This window comes from Durio zibethinus, chromosome 22 (assembly GCF_047325235.1).
Source record: "Durio zibethinus cultivar Kanyao isolate XHJ-2024 chromosome 22, ASM4732523v1, whole genome shotgun sequence".
Taxonomy (NCBI): Eukaryota; Viridiplantae; Streptophyta; class Magnoliopsida; order Malvales; family Malvaceae; genus Durio; species Durio zibethinus.
The window spans coordinates 21,904,176-21,918,257 of NC_143183.1; the positions used below are offsets into that span (position 1 = coordinate 21,904,176).

The following is a 14,082-nucleotide window of genomic DNA, read 5'->3' on the forward strand; positions in this document are numbered from 1 at the left end:
AACACAGCACCAAGAAAATGCAAGAAACAACATGAATAAACACATGGCAACTAGCAATGAATTTGCTTTTTCTTTGTTGACTAATTACATTGAAAATTACTTTTTCTTTGTTGACTAAAACTTTATTAAAGAGAAATTGAAAAAAAAATCGAGTCACTGTAAAAAAATCATGTGCTTATAAACTTATTTTTTTTATATGTCTTAAAATTTATCAACATGTTATTAAGTTAATGGGGTTTGAATAATGAAAAATAGTAATAAAAGGACAGGAGCTTAATTAGATGTTGTGGAAAACTTTAGGGGCTTATTTCATATTTTAGCAATTTGCAGGAGCTTTACTTAATTAAAGCAAACCCACGCGAGCCAAAAAATTTAATTGCAAACAATCATGAGAATATGATGATGATTTGTCATTTGTCCCGCCCATCCTAACTCCCTCCCTACTGTACCATTAATCCATTTCTGTACAATACACGAGTCCAATGAAAGGCGACAAAGCATTTCCGGAACTCCAAAGATCCTCCTTCATTCCTGTCTACCAGAGTAACCGTACTTAAACTCCACCAATCACACAGATCCACCTGGCAAGTCTGATTGAAGCAGCACGTTACTGCAATTACCGACCAGATGTTGTGCATCTTTTGTGCTCAGATACTACGTGTCAAATCAGGATTGGGTACGGAAAAAAATTGTTAAGGGAATCTGGGGCGTTTTTGATTGGATGGCGGAAAGAAAGCGCGTGGTCATGAGAAGAGACTCGATGCTGAAATGGCGAAACCGTAATTAAAAAGAACATCAAGCCCATTAATAAAATTGCTTTTCCTTCTTGCATTTATTGTAGTAATTTATTATTTTTAATTGTTTTTTATCAAAATTTTTTTCCTTTCTTTCACTTATCGAAGGTCGAGGGAGGGACGGGCGCTTGCGCAGAAAATAGAAAAAATAAAAGGAAAGAGAGACAGCGAGAGAGAGAGAGGAAAAGAAAAGACAGAGAAACACGAAGGTTTATTCTGCTTTGCTAATGGCGGTTAGGGTTTTCTATTGATCCCCTCTTAAAGGGTCCTTAATCTCTCCCGCCTAATATCTCAAGAGCCCGCGCTTTCTCTCTCTTCTCGTTTCCCAAAAACCCTAATTCGAGGTTCCCCAATCTCTCAATTTAACTTCGGGTTTCGATTCCTCGTGGTTATTTGGGATTCGAAAATTTTGAAATAGGAGAGCGAGAAGCTGCGATGGGCGCTCACGAGAAGTCTCAAGGCAACGCCAATTCGATGCAGGTAAGTTCATCTCTTGCTGTTTTATAGAAGCCTCGTTGGGCCCTAGAAACTATCTTATTTTTGTTAAGTTCACTTCTAGGATGAGTTAGGTATTAATTTTGATTTTATTTATTTTTTTATTTATTGTTGAGTGATGGAAATTTACATAGTAAGTAAAGTTCTTATCTTTCGATTATTTTAAATTCATTTTTGGCTTTGTAGGTAAAGGTGCGATTCTTCTTTTCCCTTTTCCATATTGTTATTAGTTATTGTAAGTTCTTGTTTAGTTATGATTCGTTCTGAGTATGAGTACTGTAGTTGATGTCAAAAGAAACATACGACTAGACTGTATGAACTGTTAAGTTTTGACTGAGTAGTTATTCATTACATCTGATATCATGCTTATTTTGTTTAAGGTACTAGTTAACTGGGATTCTAGCCTGTTTTGCAATATTAGTACATTGTAGATTAGATAGTTCTTTTTTTGTTTGGGAAAATATTTCCTCTGTGGAATAGACTAAATTTAGTGTCGGATTTGAATATTCTGTTATTTTGAAATGTCATAGATCGTAAATTTAATAAGCCCACATTGATTTTCTGGCATATGGTGCTCAAATGACTACAATGCATGCTCATGAACCCTATTTAAGTAATTATTTTCAAGCATTCATCATTAGTAACTTGCAATTTATATTCTTAAGTTTATCTTTTCATTGTTCTTCAAATATCTTTTCTTTATGTGCCATGTACATTTTTCCCAAACAGGCCTTGGAAGTATGATGTTGCTAGCATTTACTAGAAATTTCTGAATTATGGTAAGCATGTTGTTCCGTGGGTGACATCAAATCTAGGATGCAAAAACAGTAGCATCATGGATAGAAACATCTTGTGTTTGGGAAAGGATAGTTAAATGTGATGATAAGATATCAGCAGGTTATGGATCTAGATTGAAATCTAATTATCTGGGAAATTTGAGTAAGCTTGTATTTACTTGTTCATCTTACCTGCTGATTATTCAATTACCATGAAGGAGGGGGGTCATAAAAGTTTTTCTTGTTGTCAGTTGGATGGCCCAAATAGCGCTTGAAGTCTAACTCAGTGTTAGTGGGACTACGCAATGATATCATTGTCTAGTGCACCAAACTTACACCATTTCAGTCTGTGTTGAATTCTGCATGAGTTTTGGGAATGCTATTTAAATCTTCTCTCCTCTATTTTTGGTCAAATAATTGCTTGTTATGAGTAGGATGGCCCACATAGCAGCTCGAGGTCTAACTTCATGTTGATGGGACCATGCATTATTATAATGATATAATCATTAGTGCACCAGACTAACATAATTTTCAGTCTATGTTGTCTATTTCTGTGAATTTTGCATGCATTTTTTGAAATGCTATTTAACTCTTCTCTCCTTTTTAAATTCAGCGAGTAAAGGTCTATCGTTTGAATGAGGATGGTAAATGGGATGATCAAGGAACTGGGCATGTCGCTGTTGATTATTTGGAGGCCTGTTCAAATCTTTTTTCTGATTCTATTTTTGAATTTTTTCAGTTTGATATACCGGAATTTTTTAAAATAAATTATTTAGATGGAAATGTGTTCTTCCTTTTAAATGAATGCATATGTTATAATTCAGAGATCAGAAGAGATGGCTTTGTTTGTTTTTGATGAAGAAGACAATGAGACATTGCTTTTACACCGCATCAGCCCCGATGACATTTACAGAAAGCAAGAAGGTATTCTTCTGCCTTTAATAATAGCAAATATGATTTTTTTAACTGGATGTTTGTTGTTTGTGAAAATATTAGTTTGATTGAATGATATTTTCATTTATCTTTAGATACAATCATATCCTGGAGAGACTCGGAGTATTCTACAGAATTAGCACTTAGTTTTCAAGAGAACACAGGATGCTCTTACATATGGTAAGTAATGTTTATAAATTGTTTCATGTTTTTTTGGTTATTCCTTGTTGAATGTTTTCAATCTCAATTTCTATATTCCCTTTTCTCACTGTTCCTTATGTTGGAAGTTTATGACCTCAACCTTTCTATTTCCTTTTCTGCCCCCTCCATTTATCCTTCTTCTCTATTGCAGGGACAACATCTGTAATGTTCAAAGAAGTATGCATTTCAGTTCTCTTAACAGTAAGTGTTTTTGAAATCCTTTTGAAGTTATAAATTCTTACCCCTCAAGTTAATCAAACATCGGATCCTTGTAGATGGTTATCTCTCTTGGTTACCCTTGTCCTAACAAAGACTAGAGTTCCAGAAAACTTGAAATTTGTAAAAGTTGGTTAATCAAATAATACATTTGTCTTCTGCCTTAGAGGTAGGAAGATCTTAATTAAATGGGCTTTGTTTGTTGAGGTTCTATCATCTTCCACCTTGATGCACAAAAGATTATTTTCTTCAGACATGCGTGCAATGTATTTATATTAGACTTTGTATCATATTTAGCATTGTGCAATTTTGAAATACCATCATGAATAACAACTGTCTCATACATTATTACTGCAGATGAGACATTTCACACAATGAATAGTGAGTTAAGGGAGCTGCCAGCTGTGGAGCTTTCCACTCTCCCCATAATCCTTAAGGTTCTACTGAATGATTCAATCCTGTTGATTGCATTCTATTTAGATATATTTTTGTTGCTTTCGAAAACATTTGTTATGTTTACTCATAATGCTCTTCTTCCTCATTTATTCCTTTTTTTGTTTTATGAAGTTAATGGTTTTTTATGCCTCTCATGTCTCTTGAACATTTGTATTTGAGCTTATATTATAATTACTTGCAATATAGAGTAAGTAGACTATTTTCTTCTCCTTCTGGGTAATGTCTTTTAGAATCCTTAAATTTTCTGTGCACCCTGATTTTGCTTGGAAAGCTTCTTCAAATTTAGTCTGCACAGGCATGCCTGTTTATATAATTGTTGATTAAGTTGATCAATTTTGTTCTGTAGACTGTGACCGAGAGTGGCCTTGCTGATCAGATGCGGCTGACAGAACTTATATTAAATGATGTATGCTTCTTTTAAAACTCTGCTCAAGTGTACATTTTCTTTTTGTTAATTTCTTCTATATGCAGATGTTGTGTAATTTAGTATAGTGTAATTAACTGCCACACATTTATCTATTGTTAATCTTGATGTTTCTGTCATATTAAGTTATCAGTTGTGGCTGTGTTATGAACTGAATGATTTGGTATTCCTCTAGTTTCTTGACTTTCTAAGATTGTGTAATCTCAGTGATCTTCTATGTTATATGGAGAGAGATTAAAACATCTTTCTCCTTCATGTAACTATGAACTTCATTCTTGGTTCTGTTTATATTTTCCCTATGGATGTTGTGTCTCTATCGTTTGATTTCCTGGTTTTTATTGTTTCAGTTTCAACTTTATAGTCTAATATCCTTGTCTTGACTTTCCATATATGTTAGTTTCTAAATATTTTAGACCTTCTGAATTGAGTTTGATTTTAATGCAGCAAGATTTCTTCCAGAAGCTTATGGAGCTATTCAGAATCTGTGAAGACTTGGAAAATATAGATGGTCTTCACATGATATTTAAAATAATCAAGGGGATAAGTTAATTCTCTTTCTCACTTGATTGCTCTTATTTCTTAGTTAAGACATGCTTGTATTTCATAGGTGATTCATGGATCTGTGGCTTTTGTTATTGGTTGTTTTACAGTTTTGCTCAACAGTCCTCAAATTTTTGAGAAAATTTTTGGGGATGAATTAATCATGGATATCATTGGTTCCCTTGAATGTAAGTCCTACCACTGTTTGTTATCAGATTTATTATCTGTGACTATTGCTGGATTGACTTGAATGCTTAGTTTGCAAATTTACTTATATAACTTCTAAACTGGGACCTATTAATCCAAAACTTGAGTCTTAGCTTCTGCATGATAACTTCATATTTTAAAAGTTGCACAGAATTGCCATGATACTCTTAACTTTTATTGCAAGTAGTTATGATGTGTAATTTTATGTCATTATTGAAGAATAAATGTCTGTTTTTGCAAGTGATTGGTTATACGAGAAGCAATTCTTTACATGAAATTTTTAGGTGAAACAATTATCTTGCATTGTTCATTGGGTTGAAGTTGTTTGATGCTTGTTCTAGTTTCCTGTTTTTTTTCTTTACAATTGATTATTTTTCTGAGCAACATGTTGGGTTGCCATTTAGTATCAGATGCGCTTTACTCTATTCAATTCTGGATTTTCTACTTATTCCTCGTATGATATTCCTGTATGCATACCCCATAATAGACTATTTGCTTGATAGTTTATATCATGTTTTGTTAAAGACAGTTTCTTCTTCTTTGGTTTGCAGATGATCCCGATGTTTCTCAGGTGCAACACTATCGGAATTTTCTGAAAGAACATATTGTTTTTAAGGAGGTAATTTTTTCTTAAATGGGTCATACTTCTTAGAATGGTGGTGTAGACTGGGGAGTAGAGGGAGTTTAGATCAGGATAAAGAAAATCAAGGTGCTTAACCTGTAAAAAAGAATTAATTTCCTATTTTTTGTTTTTTACAGGCCATTGTGATTAAAAACCCGATGGTCCTGTCAAAGATACACCAGACTTACCGAGTTGGTTATTTGAAGGTATGCATCTTAAAAGCTTGACTAATTAGTTCTACTCATGTCTTTAGTTGTGTAATTTTTGCTTTTGATTGCTTTTTTCAGGATGTTGTTTTGTCAAGGGTGTTGGATGAGGCCACAGTTGCCAGTCTCAATTCTATAATTCATTCAAATAATGCTACTGTAAGATTTTTAGTGTTTGTTGTTAATATATTTGGCTTTTTGTTTGTTTTGCACTAACTGCGGTCTCATGTTGTAGGTTATTTCTTTGTTGAAGGATGACAGCACCTTTATTCAGGAATTGTTTGCAAGTTTGAGATCACCCACCACATCTTCTGAATCAAAGAAAAATCTGGTAATTGTTGACATTAAAGTGAAGTTTTACTGAGTTATTTTTCATTTGGTTATGAATGCTTTTTCCTTTACTGTGAAGCTAAACGTTGTGAGCAGCAGATCTTTGGAGATAGATCAAACTTTGTTGACTTTGAGTTCTCTTAGCCTTCCTTTGCTTGTAATTTGTCTAAGTTGATTGATTTTTGTATTTTCTTCTTTCCTGGGTTTGTGTTCATTCTGAATGCCTTTGTTGTGTCCCGTGTCTTTCTGGAATATTTGTTATCTGTAGCTCTTTACATGGGTTTAAGCTCTATGGTTTATTCCATTTTACTTATGTCTGCATTAATCCTGTCAGCTTATTTTTTCAATAGGTATATTTCTTGCACGAATTTTGTAGTTTAAGCAAGAGCCTGCAGATGGTGCAGCAGCTTCGACTATTTAGGTATGCTTTTCTACAAGTTAGACAGCTGGTATTGAAATTGTTTTCATGTTGCTATATTGGTACTAAAAGCTTCCGCTTCTCCAGAATTATCTTTTAAACAATTAAATTTTTTATATCTTATGGCTGAAGTGCCCATTTTGTCAATCATTTTAGGGATCTTATGAATGAAGGTATCTTTGACATTATCACTGATGCTCTGCAGAGTCAAGATAAAAAGCTTGTACTAACTGGGTAATGGCGGCATTTTTAGTGCATCTCTTTAATATATTTCTTTCCTTCTTGCTTTGTGTGTAAACTTTTAGTTTCCTAATTATCAAGTCCTAACAGTAGGTCTATATAATGGATGCAGGACAGACATCCTCATAATGTTCTTGAATCAGGACCCAAACCTTCTGCGCCCTTATGTTGTTCGCCAGGAAGGAATTCCACTTTTAGGACTTTTGGTACGTGTTTTATACGAGTTTGTTGGTGATATGGTGTATACATTGTGTGGAAACACAAGAATTAGGTGAACTTAAGAGATCTGCCTCACTGTGTTTTTTATGTTTGTATATATATGGAGATAGAATCAGAAGAACTGATATAGTTGTTTACTCAGGTTAAAGGGATGATAACAGATTTTGGGGAGGAAATGCACTGCCAGTTTCTTGAAATTCTTCGTAGTTTACTGGATTCATTCACATTGTCAGGAGCTCAGGTGCCTACCTTGATACTTTATTTCTAAGTGCAAGTGTTATATTTTGGTAGATGGGAAATTGTATAGACTCACAATTAACCTAAATTCCAAAATAATCGGGTTAGAGTTACATGAATGCTTTTCTTCTATTCTTCATAGTTTAAGGTGACATGACTTTCGGGTCTAGCTTGACCGCTTTTCCAACCTTTACTCGTCTTACGTTGCTTTACTGCAAGAGGATGTGGTGCCGTTCTTTATTGCACTTCTTAGTTCTTAGAGAAGCACAAACTTGTATCAAATTAGATTCCAGGCTGGTTGCAAGATGCGAAACTTGCAAACATGTGGCAATTGGCTCCTCATGCTTAGAGTTATAGAGTTATTGAATAAGCTGAATATTGATAAAAATTGGCTTGTGTCTAAGCTTCCCTTTATGTCTATCTAGCCCAATCAAACATCAGCAGGCTTATGTTTGGTCCTCTGTGTTCTACAGATCACTCAGAGGTTGTTACTATGTAACTTACTGAGTGATCATAGTAGACGAAAGTTTATCACGTGATTTTCATATCTCATATTTGTGTTATTTTTACATTTAGAGTCCACAACATTTTTGAGTTTATTTATGCAGGTGTCAATGTTTTGGATGTTGATTTGTGTTTTATTATATGTATCTGCTGATTGTTGGAAAATTTTGTCACTTGTACTCTCATGTAAGATTTAATTTCTTTTTTTCCATGCTGGTTTGATTGCTAGTATGTTTAATTTTCTAATTCCAATTCTTTCATATAAGCGCTTGACCTTATGTTGTTTTTGCTGCAGAGAGATACAATTATTGATATTTTTTATGAGAAGCATTTGGGCCAGCTAATTGATGTCATAATATCATCATGTCCCTCTGATGAGGCTGGCCTGTCAACCAGTAAATTGGCAAGCAATGCTGGAAGAGTTGAAAGTCAAAATAGCACAAAGCCTGAAATTCTATCAAACATATGTGAATTGCTGTGTTTTTGTGTTGTTCACCATCCTTATAGAATAAAGTAATCTTTTGGATACCTCTTGTGTATTCATCTAGAAAATTTTGGCTTATTAATCTAAGATTTTAATTGGATTTTCTTAATTGTTTGCAGGTGTAATTTTCTCCTTAACAATGTCATAGACAAAGTTTTGTTACTTACAAGAAGAAGGGAAAAATACCTAGTAGTTGCTGCTGTTCGATTTGTTCGCGCTATTCTCTCTCGTCATGTTAGTGAATTCAGTTTAAGCTTTAGAATAAATTCATATGCCTTCAGCATTGAATAGTTCACACTTACCCTTAATGCTATTTTAGAATCAGAAATTACGATGAAGATATAAATGAAATTGGAGGTGGAATGATATCTGATTTGCTTTTGAATTTTTTTTTTATGAAATTTGCTTTTGACTGTTGGTTGTTGCATATGGAGGACATGGGAACTAGTTTCTCAGTTTGAATATCCAGATATGTACATGCTTATCTTTTGATATATGGAGAGTACTGATATGTTGCTCTGACTATTCATTTTTCTTCAAGTATCCAATTTGGACACTTATTTGACTCCTTTATCAAAGTGGACATGGGCTTGGGGCCTAGAAACTCCAGATATAATGGGCGCATACCATGTCTGACACTTACTTTCAAACCTGAGCAACGATAGGTACCGGGAATAACATATAATATGGTTTGCTGATTGTTGGTAGAGATCTACTGCCACTGGTGTTTCTACCGTCGTCATTTCAGATGGTTCACTTGTTAAGTATTGAGTTATTATGTTTGTTTGCATAATTGCTACCCAACTGTGAAGGGTATAAAATTATACAGGGACAGGGTAGACATATTTTCTCTCTCCTTTTTAAACTTTCTTTTCCACTCACTGGGCCTGCTGTGCCTGTGATTTTTTGTATTGTTTTTATTTTTTTTTCATTTTGTGCGCTTGCAAGTTGCAATTTCTAGGAGTATGGTGTTCTCATATTTATAATGTTATTCTTCTTTTTATTCTTTCAACTTCTTGCAAATTAGCAATTTTCTGGCTGGTAAATATATTTGACAGTTGATTAAGGCTGTTACATGTTTTAACTAGTTAAATTTAATCTGTAATCTTTTAGGATGAACATCTGATAAGTCATTTTGTTAAGAACGACCTTCTCAAACCAGTTGTAGATGCTTTTGTTGCTAATGGAAATCGTTACAATCTGCTGAACTCTGCAGTCTTGGAACTTTTTGAGTATATCCGCAAGGTGGAGTATTTCTTGTGCTCTAAATTACGATATTAGACATATCTGGAAGATTCTATCTGCTAATACCCTTGTTTCATGCAGGAAAACCTGAAATTATTGGTTAAATATATAGTTGATTCATTTTGGAGCCAGTTAGTTAAGTTTGAGTATTTGACTTCTGTTCACTCTTTGAAAGTTAAATATGAGCAGGTATTCCAGTTCCTGACCAATTTTACAACTGATACTTTTAGATCCAGAACTTCTTTGATATGACTTCTCTATTTGCAGTGCTTGGAAAATTGTGGAACGAAAACGAATCTTAATGCTTTGGACCCACGAAAACGAATTGATGAGCGTGCTCTGGAGAAAGAGGAGGAAGACTATTTCAACGAGGACAGGTATGCTTTCATCAGCAGATGAGTTACACTTTTCCTCTAAGCCATTTGCTCTATGGTGATTGAATATGGATCCATAAGCAGTGATGAAGACGATACAGCATCTGCATCTCATACTCAGAAAGTACAATCTCAGCCTGTTTTATCCAATGGAGTTGCTACGAGTTTCCCTTCATTAAGGTATTTTAGTGGCCTCATCCTAGATGATTGATTACTGACAATGCTTTACGGTGTGTTTGGGTTCATAATTTATATAATTCATTTAATTTTGTAGCCCAAGATCTGGCGGACTCGTTGACTATGATGATGATGATGAGGATGAAGACTACAGACCGCCTCCCAAGAAGCAGACTGAAACCTCCGAGGAGGATGAAGGAACCATGGAGTCCCTTAGGTTCAAGCGTAAGTTGACTCCTAAGGAAAAGGAGCATGAGCTAGCTAAGAAGCAGCGTTTGGGTAAAAGCTCTTCTAAATCAAGAGATAGTGTATTTGCGGCTTTGTGTTCAACCCTCAGCCAGGCAGTGCTGCCTAGTAAGAAAACTACAAACGCCATCCCTTTATCTACTCGATCAGCTGAGGGGAACAAAGGTTTGGGTGAGGAAAATCATAAAGAGAACGAATCTGGCAGTCCCAGAAGTTCTGATAACAGCAGTTCAGTAGAGGACAATCATATAGAGAAGGAACCTTCTGGAAACTGTTCAGATTGCTTGCACGATAGCCCTTCAGACAATAGACAGTTAAGTGGAGAGGACTGTCCGTTGATACCTCCAAAATCCTCACCTGAAATGGCTGTAAATGGATCTTAAGTGGCAACTTGTTTTCCTGTTTGTTTTCTTCGACTCAAGGATGTGCTCGGTGACTAAACACTCTTGGGTTACCAAAGAAAAATGTGGAGAAATTCAGAAAGTGGATGATCAGGAAATTCTGAATTGTTTATCGGAAGGGATGGTTGTGTATAGGACAACAAAGGGCTGGAAGAAATGTACTCAATTATGCAGTCCAATCAGTCTACCGAGGCCTTTCTGATGCTTTGAGCTGCGCCAACTGTTGCTTCTGTAAAACATTACCTTTTTGACTAATTTTTTACCCACTGTTTGTCTGTTCTTTTTAATTTTTCCGTAATCTATTCTTGTCTTATTCAGCTTTGTGAACCGAGAATGGGCAGTAATATTTGCCCTGCATAGTAATAGTGTCCTTTTGCTGTTCAGTTTTGTGGTGGTTGTGGCTGTTACAGAGAGAGAGAGAGAGAGAGAGAGAGAGAGAGAGAGGGTTTAGGATGATGGTTAGAAGGCCAAATTTTCTTAATTGTAGCTCAAACCTCATTTATGGACCCACTTGTAAATTAGAACTTGAAATTAGGCAACTTCACTTTTGAAGGGGTTTTCTTCATTAAGTCAGCAAAACCCAAAATTTATTCCAAATTTCATGGCTATATTCGCAATTTTCAACTTCCTTTTACTTTGTTCTTGCTGTGTAATTCCTCTTTTATCTTCTTTCTCTTCCTTGCTTTCTTCAATCTTCCTTTGGGAAGATAATTAATGGATTGGGCCTCGACAATACTTAAATATGAATGGGTTCCGATCAAACAAATCAGAGAACATTGGGCTTGGCCACGGCTACCGAGTGGAAAGATACATGGCGAAAATAAAGATCAAGAGAATCGCCACTAAGACCGCAAATCAGGTTCCATGCATGGGACACGTACGTAAGGTCTCAGAAACACGTGTCCTCACTCTTGACTTTCTCCACTTCTCAGTTTTCAACTCCTACTTATAGTTTTTGTCTTCTGATTGATCTGCCATAACTACCATTGTATCTCTGAAGAAGTTGAACTTGAAAACATTTCCAAGCCAAAACGAGCCGCATCGTATCAGAAACCTATAGGTAACAATGAGCAGTGACTTGGAGACGAGGTCTTTGTTGGATGAATGGCGTTGCTTCGACAAGGGAGGCTTCTTCGACCTTGGACACCCTCTCCTCAACCGCATTGCTGAGAGCTTTGTCAAAGCTGGTGGCGTACGTAATCTCTTCTTGACCTCATTCTCTGTCTAGTATTCATTTCTATAATATTTATATATGTCCCTTTTTTTCTTTTTTTTTTGTAGATTGGAGCAATTCAGGCTGCTGCGAGGGAGGCTTGTTTAATAGCTATTGAAGGTATGCACTTTCTTTTAAAGTTCATATTTATCGTTTTTTGTTGTTGTTGTTGTTGTCTAGTTTCATTTTCAAGTGTGATTTATAGGGTGACCGATATTGGGAGGTGGGGTCGTTGTTTTGTTGCAGGATCTGAATCAAGTAATTCGCCTGATATCACAACTACCAAGAACAAGAAGCAGCGCTTCCCTGACCTCAGAGGTATGTATCAATGCCTGCTGATCCTTAATAATCTTTTTCTTTCATGGTGACACGTGTTTCTAGTCTGACACAAACTTCACTGTCTCATGCAAAACTTCTATGTATACCAGTGGCTGATACTTGCAAGATCCCATGGCCACCCGGTAGGCTAAAATTTGTTGACACTGAATCTGAAAAAGTTGCTTTTACTTTTTGGTTTCTAGATCTTCATACAAATTTCTGATGCTTGAGCCTTAAAATACTAGTAGAACTGCTAAGCTTATTAGGATTCATTCGCCCCTAGAGCCCTACCGTGGACGAAAGACATAGCCATCCAAGGGAAAACAACCATGTCGTAAGCCCAAGTCAAATCGTCTCTTCGAATTCTCTTTGCCGTTTCATCTGAATCCCTACCAAAAGTTTCATCCGCTATTTGGTTTATGAGAATTTACTCAATGCAAAGTTTAACTTCTCTTACTTGTTGGGAGATTGGGAGTTTCATATATTATTCCTTTGCTAAGTTGGCAAATCAAGCGAAAGTTGAAATTGCTTTATCATGTTGTTTGCAGGAGAAACCAATCGAAAATCTCTTGAAGCAATGGTGAGTCCTTTCCCAACTATAAACTTTTAAAGTGGGACTTGAAGGTTATGATCACATTCTACACTGATTAAAATGAGCCAGTCGTGATACCTTTTGCACTTAAGTAACCAAAATTGATATTGTAAAAGCCTGTAAATTTTTTTAGTAAGGGTTTTCATATGCTGTATGCCCGAAGACAAGGCTTTTTGGAGTCATCAATTTAGGTGTATGCTAATGCCAGGTGCCTGCAATTGCCTGATTTTATTCTACTAATGATTCCATTTTTTGAGCTTGCAGCATCTCAATCATGGGCTTATTGTAGCAATAGAAACACAATTTGTTTTTGTTTTTTTTCCCAACTTACATTTTGCAATGTTTTACAGGTGAAGAGCACTGGAAAAGAATCTGTACAATGGGGTAAGTAGAGTGCTTGGACCCGATTTAGTTTCTCTTGAATGAATAGTCAAAATTGAAATCGAAGTACAAATGGTTGATCTGCACTGGTTCATTGACTTATCAAAGAGTATTGATCATGGTCCATGAATTGAATTGAATTGTACACTGCAGGGCTGGCTGCAGGATTATACTCAGGTCTTACATATGGGCTAAAAGAGGCTCGTGGAGCTCATGATTGGGTAAGATGAACAACTTATCTGTCTTTTAGTTTCATGGGGTAAAGAAGTACTTCAATCTCCACTTAATCATGGAATCATGAGTGGCATCTGATGAAAAACGTGATGATTGTTGGCCTGATATTGTGCAGAAAAACAGTGCGGTGGCCGGGGCAATTACAGGAATGGCGTTAGCACTCACATGTGAGGAAACTTCCCACGAGCAGGTTGTGCAATGTGCCATTACCGGAGCTGCTCTTTCCACTGCTGCAAATCTTCTGACAGGAATATTCTGAAGTTGTTAAGACAGAACTGGAGTTATGCTGCTTCAGTATATGAAGTTCCCTTTCTGCCTAAGACCGATTTGTAGCATGTTGGTACTTCAATTACAAGAATCTTCTTTTCTATGATGTCTCTTTCATAAGATAAGTACAAAGGATTTGGCCATAGCAGCAGCTTTATTTTGAAGGTGGAGGCATTTTATTTTTTTTCTAATTTTCCATTTAATAATTGTATGGGGAAGCAGCTAATTTCAATGGCAACAAAAAAAAAAAAGTGTGTTTGATGTGAAATTCAGTTTCTTTAATCTTCAACTTAACTAAAAGCCAATGGATTTGTAAAATGTGGTTCATTTCA

The 14,082-nt window shown here is 35.7% G+C and overlaps 2 protein-coding genes across 13 annotated transcripts; both read left to right on the top strand.

Annotated features, from left to right (window-relative positions):
- Positions 1-895: 895 nt before the first annotated feature.
- Positions 896-11,128, top strand: LOC111306915 (uncharacterized). Of its 10 annotated transcripts, XM_089751274.1 has the most exons (25): positions 896-1,274; positions 2,019-2,068; positions 2,679-2,759; positions 2,890-2,989; positions 3,094-3,178; positions 3,351-3,400; positions 3,773-3,852; positions 4,218-4,277; positions 4,740-4,839; positions 4,946-5,023; positions 5,594-5,661; positions 5,802-5,870; positions 5,952-6,029; positions 6,106-6,201; positions 6,551-6,621; positions 6,775-6,852; positions 6,971-7,064; positions 7,220-7,318; positions 8,114-8,331; positions 8,422-8,536; positions 9,416-9,547; positions 9,629-9,736; positions 9,815-9,924; positions 10,006-10,101; positions 10,196-11,128. In XM_089751274.1, exons 2-25 carry the CDS (start codon positions 2,066-2,068, stop codon positions 10,725-10,727), a joined length of 2,601 nt encoding a protein of 866 aa, XP_089607400.1. In that variant the 5' UTR covers positions 896-1,274; positions 2,019-2,065; the 3' UTR covers positions 10,728-11,128. The 10 variants fall into 10 exon arrangements, with proteins under 10 accessions (XP_089607400.1, XP_022760656.1, XP_022760658.1 ...); XM_022904921.2 differs by lacking the exon at positions 2,019-2,068; XM_022904923.2 differs by lacking the exons at positions 2,019-2,068; positions 4,946-5,023.
- A 142-nt stretch (positions 11,129-11,270) lies between these two features.
- Positions 11,271-13,933, top strand: ATOEP16-2 (Mitochondrial import inner membrane translocase subunit Tim17/Tim22/Tim23 family protein). 3 transcript variants are annotated; one of them, XM_022904936.2, is made up of 8 exons: positions 11,271-11,631; positions 11,746-11,937; positions 12,027-12,078; positions 12,205-12,276; positions 12,825-12,856; positions 13,219-13,252; positions 13,403-13,470; positions 13,599-13,933. In XM_022904936.2, exons 2-8 carry the CDS (start codon positions 11,812-11,814, stop codon positions 13,740-13,742), a joined length of 528 nt encoding a protein of 175 aa, XP_022760671.1. In that variant the 5' UTR covers positions 11,271-11,631; positions 11,746-11,811; the 3' UTR covers positions 13,743-13,933. The 3 variants fall into 3 exon arrangements, with proteins under 3 accessions (XP_022760671.1, XP_022760673.1, XP_089607406.1); XM_022904938.2 differs by having other exon boundaries at positions 11,271-11,626; XM_089751280.1 differs by having other exon boundaries at positions 11,271-11,622.
- Positions 13,934-14,082: the final 149 nt, after the last annotated feature.